Source organism: Narcine bancroftii, chromosome 2 (genome assembly GCF_036971445.1).
Source record: "Narcine bancroftii isolate sNarBan1 chromosome 2, sNarBan1.hap1, whole genome shotgun sequence".
Taxonomy (NCBI): domain Eukaryota; kingdom Metazoa; phylum Chordata; class Chondrichthyes; order Torpediniformes; family Narcinidae; genus Narcine; species Narcine bancroftii.
In genome coordinates this window covers 293,192,548-293,197,541 of record NC_091470.1, presented here as the reverse complement: position 1 = coordinate 293,197,541, position 4,994 = coordinate 293,192,548, and the positions used below count along the sequence as shown (strand labels likewise).

At 42.2% G+C, this 4,994-nt stretch overlaps 1 protein-coding gene across 1 annotated transcript; it reads left to right on the top strand.

Annotated features, from left to right (window-relative positions):
* Positions 1-1,396: 1,396 nt before the first annotated feature.
* On the top strand, positions 1,397-3,302 carry bhlhe22 (basic helix-loop-helix family, member e22). The gene has a single exon (XM_069915422.1). The coding sequence runs from the start codon at positions 1,550-1,552 to the stop codon at positions 2,363-2,365; it is 816 nt and encodes a 271-aa protein (XP_069771523.1). The 5' UTR covers positions 1,397-1,549; the 3' UTR covers positions 2,366-3,302.
* The last annotated feature ends 1,692 nt before the right edge of the window (positions 3,303-4,994 follow it).

The following is a 4,994-nucleotide window of genomic DNA, read 5'->3' as shown; positions in this document are numbered from 1 at the left end:
GAAAGAAGAAGATGAACTCATCGTATATATAATAAATTAGCAACCCCATTATCGCAAAAATAGCAGCAGGATTCAAGAATTTAACAGACTGCATTATTATAGTAGCAGGGTTTCAAATGTGTGAAGTGATGAGACCTGCATCTTAGTGCAAAAGAACAGATCCCCATGAAATGAAACTAATTGTAGGAACTTCTTTGCGGATAGATAGATGACTACCTGATGTCTTCTGGACTATCCCATCGATTGTTCTGAATATTTTAATTGTATGGTGTCTTTGTGAATTGTAAACCCGTGCCCTGTACATTTACAGCACCTAATGATAAAGTTCCTATCTTTCTGCAAGTTAACTGCGATCAATAGATCCAACTGTTACCAGGTCTTCCAACCACAGGCAAGAACTCTGCGTTGCGAAATAGATTAGGAAGATTAATAAATCCTCTCTCTTTCCTACCAATTCTCAGCGGAAAAATTTAACCATATGGAAGGCGAGAATTAGAATTTCATCACATTAGAGCAAAATGTAATGAAAAGAGGCGAACACCTGGGGCCAACTCTGAAAGACACAATTAAAAGGTTTTTAATGAAACCGGGGAACAAATACATTCTTACCTCCAGTTATTCTGACATACAAGATTGATTTGCTAGAGGTGTCGTGGAATATTACAGTAGACTGGGGTCGCAAGGATGAAAAGCTGATACTAAACATTCGTAGTGTCATTGAGGAAGATTAGAATCAAATAGAACAAGTCAGAACTATGAAATGTGTTTGACTATTTCTATTCGACTCCCCGGGAAATGCATAAATGTACTTCGGCAATTTCTTCTTCGCTTAATTTTCTTCCAACTATGTGTGATTTCTGCCTTCAACACGGGGAGCAGAGATGCAGAACTAGAGCATTAAGTGTGCTCAATGATGGGTGAAAGTCGCCACACAAGTCAGAGGAAGGCATTTGTTCGGTTTCCAACGGGACAAAAAGCCTTGAAAACATATGCGTTAAGTTGCGTATACAGATGGCTGGAGGAATAATGGACCAAGCGCCGCTCTGCAAGCTGGAGCTGTGTTGTCTCATATGTGTAGATGTAAAATGTGCATGTGTACGTTTTGCAATCGGCGGCTGAAAAGCTCACCGCCATCCAGACAGTACAGTTAGAGAAGGGAGAGAGAGAGAGAGAGAGAGATCTCACAGGCTGGATTGTTTGTTACCATTTTAATCCTATTAATTAAAACGTTAACCTGATTGGTGGAAGCACGGTCCCAACAGGCAACCCTTCATAATAACCTGCTCCGAGATAATGATGTAAAAGACTCCCGTCTGCTGATCGCCACGGAAATATCTTGAAGGTGAATCCAAGCAGATAAGCGTTACGAGGTGCTCATCACCATTAACATCAGCAGTTCATCGGGACAAATCACAGGGTTAACAAAAAAAGTGCACACTCCCCGATCAAGTGGTGGAAAGATCAAGGGGTAGGGGACAACCTGAGACATTAACAGAGTAGTTTATGCAAACGCTACAAAATTCCAGCCAACAGGCTTGATCTGGCGAGAATGGAAAGGAGCCTTCACCTCAGTGAACCACAAGAGGATATTTTTCGTCAAACTCTCAGCTCTTCGGCTAAAAGGCTGGAGAGTACTTTCCGCCCGGCTGCCGCAATCGAGCTGTCGCTGCCCGAGCCCCGCTCCCCGATGGTCTGCTTCGAGCAAACTGATGCCGACTCGTTGCATCAACAGCCAGGGGGAGAAGCTGGAGGGGGCAGCGGACAATATGCTGAGCACCATGTCATCTCTTGCCGGGAGAGTAGCGGCGGCGACCAGAGCCCAGACGAGGACAGCGACGAGCGTTGCGAGCTGATGCTGGGCAGGCAAGGCGGAACCGAGCGGGCCGGTTCTCTGACCAAAGGAGCCGGGGGGGCAGCAAGCAAGAAGAACAAGGAGCAGAGAGCCCTGAGGCTCAGCATCAACGCCCGGGAGAGGAGGCGCATGCATGACTTAAACGACGCGCTGGACGAGTTGAGGTCGGTGATCCCTTACGCGCACAGCCCGTCCGTTCGGAAGCTCTCCAAGATCGCCACTCTGCTTCTGGCTAAGAACTACATCCTGATGCAGGCTCAGGCACTGGACGAGATGAGGAGGCTGGTGGCGTACCTCAATCAGGGCCAGAGCTTGCCGGCGGCAGCGCTACCGTCCTCTGCCGCCGCCCTCACTCCCAGCTTGGGTGCCTACGAGCAAGCAGCGGCTGGCGGCTACCCGTTCACCGCCAGCGGCTTAGTGGCGGCGACAGCAAGCTGCCCTGACAAGTGCGCCACCACCACAGCTCTTTACAGCAGGTCCAGTCTCTGCAAACAGTGCAGCGACAAGCCTTAAAACACACAAAAAAAACCAACCCAAGAACAATTTCCATCGCGAGGGGCAAAAATAACAGTTGGAAATCAACAACTGAACAAGACGTACGTTTAAAACTGGCTCTTTGTACAAAGTTCTTTTTGGAAAAAGTTTGGACGAGGAACTTAACGAGAAAGTTTTTATTTGGTTTTGTGGGCGGGGTGTATATTTTCAGTTTTTCTCCGTGTTAAAACTGCCGGCTTCAGTTGATTCAGAGGTTCAATCAGTGTTAGTAGCTACTATGGATTATTTGCATTAGCTTCATCCACCGCTTTCTAAGAATCTGTCTGCTATGATTACGGCTGCGATACAGCTAAAATCCAGACTAGTGTGTTCTCAAACTGTCTTCAGATTAAACATGAGTTACAAAACAGCCATAAAACTTGTGTGTTTTGTTTTGTTTTCCAGATAATATTGATCACAAATTGTTGGAGTGAAAAGGATTTTCAGGAAGCAATTATTTATGTGACAATTCGATATCAATTTATTTCTTAACTGTGAACGAGCTAGGTTTGATAAGAAAATGGGCGGGAGGGGGGAGATGATATTGTACCGCTATATGGGGCTATTTGTGTTTCCGGTATCTGTACAGATCAAGATGTGTTAAAATATTTTTGTTACGTTTCTTATGACAAAACGCTATTTACCCAAAGTGAGTTTTTTGTTTGCATGACGGCACAGTGTCTGTCCATCTGCAATATATAAATATATAAATATCATATAAAGGATGTATAGAATTGACTTGCCATGTTTCTACTGATGTTGCGTGTTTGATTTGCAGTTTGTGCGAACTCTGCTCGACAAGTTGGTGCCGTTGCTCTCTTGAAGGGTCTGTTGGCAGTTCATGATGTATGAGAGGGGTGAAATACAAGTCTGGCCCTGATTATAATATATCGTAATTTCTATGTGTTATCCATGTTGGAAGACAAATTTATTAAACATATTTTGAACAAATGATATCTATTCAATTTATGCTTTGTAAGCAAAAAAAGTAGCACGAGTGGCACAGGTTGGATGAAGGCTTAAAGGCTGTAATAACCTTTTGATTGAAATGATCTTTGGAGAAGCAAAACTAATAAAGATATTACCTCCACTAGCTGAAAAGCAAAGGCTTTCCAGAAATGCCGATTGGTCATCAGGTAGATTTAAGATTAAAACTCCTTTCAAGACCTTCCCAGAAAAAGAGCGAGAAAAAAAAAACAAATATTGGAGGGCATAACATAGTAAAAATGTGGAAAAACGACATATGGCGAGGATCTGGATTGTACTGTTCCGCTTGATGGACATTTGCATAAACCCCCTTTCATGGCTATTTCTTGAGTCTTTATTAAATGCTTAGAGCTAGTTCTGTTTGAGGTTTTTTTTTAATATCATCCTTTAATTTGTTGTTCGACTATGAAGACTCGAAGAGAAGGGAATGGAGGAAAACTAGAGATACTGTAGAGCAGTTGACCGCTTTTAAAGTCAGGGTTATCCGTGTTGTTTTAATATTCAGTATTGCTATTTGTCCCCAGTCCCTTACCATATACCTTAGACCAGGCTAAACATGGTCCAACTGGAAAGAATATTTTCTGTTCCACTTCCTATCAAAAGATTAATCATAACCTGTAACTTTTCAGGCAACATAACTATCTGTGCCACAAAGCAATAGTAGGCAGCCAACACAGAAGGGTTCACTAGCCCGAGGCCAAATGAAATGTCTCTCAGCATTAGATTACAAAGCCTCGGTGCACTTAATTATGATTATTAAAACAATTTCCATGACGATGTCTAATATTATGTTAATTTGAAAACAACTGTGTATGAAAACTGTCGACTATAATACCTAAATTCATTTAATGAAACACATCGTTAAGGCAATTAAACCTCCTGGATGTGATTAAGGAACATAATTGCGACACTGTTCATTGCCATAATTGGGTGTCTTTAATCAAGAGGTATAGTGAGGAGCAAAACTGCCATTACTTTATATTGTTCTCACTCTGCTGTCCATCACTCTGATGACGGATTAGACACAGCCACCAGACCTCTGCATAATAACCTAATTGGATATTGTTGAAGCAATATTTGATGCCTTGTACATCTCTTTGAATATTTTTTTATTCATTTTACTGTGGTAAGAGTTGGCATTGTCAAAAAGGAACCACGCGTTTCTTTTACCTAGAAACCCCATCTGCAACTTCATCTTTAAGACTTGGCATTATTTGCAGCGCCAGTAATAAGTCATCAACACTTTTCAATTCGATACAAACGGTCTAAGGTAAAAGTATACGGGCGTTTTTGCCACACGCTAAGAGATTGCTGATTGGGTTGGCTAAACCTGAATTATGCCAGACTTGAAGCGCAGCAATTCCACGCATATCGCCGAATACCACAGGGAATTACAACTAACAATGGGACAATAATTTATCAACACGGAAATTGCCACATAATTTCTACGTAAAGCGAATATTTTCTCTTCAAATGCATAAATAATAATGGTCATGGTCTGGGGGGAAAAAAAATAACCAAAATACCATCTGGAAGATGAGAAAATTCAATTCATATCTGACATATGAATCTGACCTCTTAAAATCTTGACCCGACATTTTTCCCGGATCGTGCTCGGATT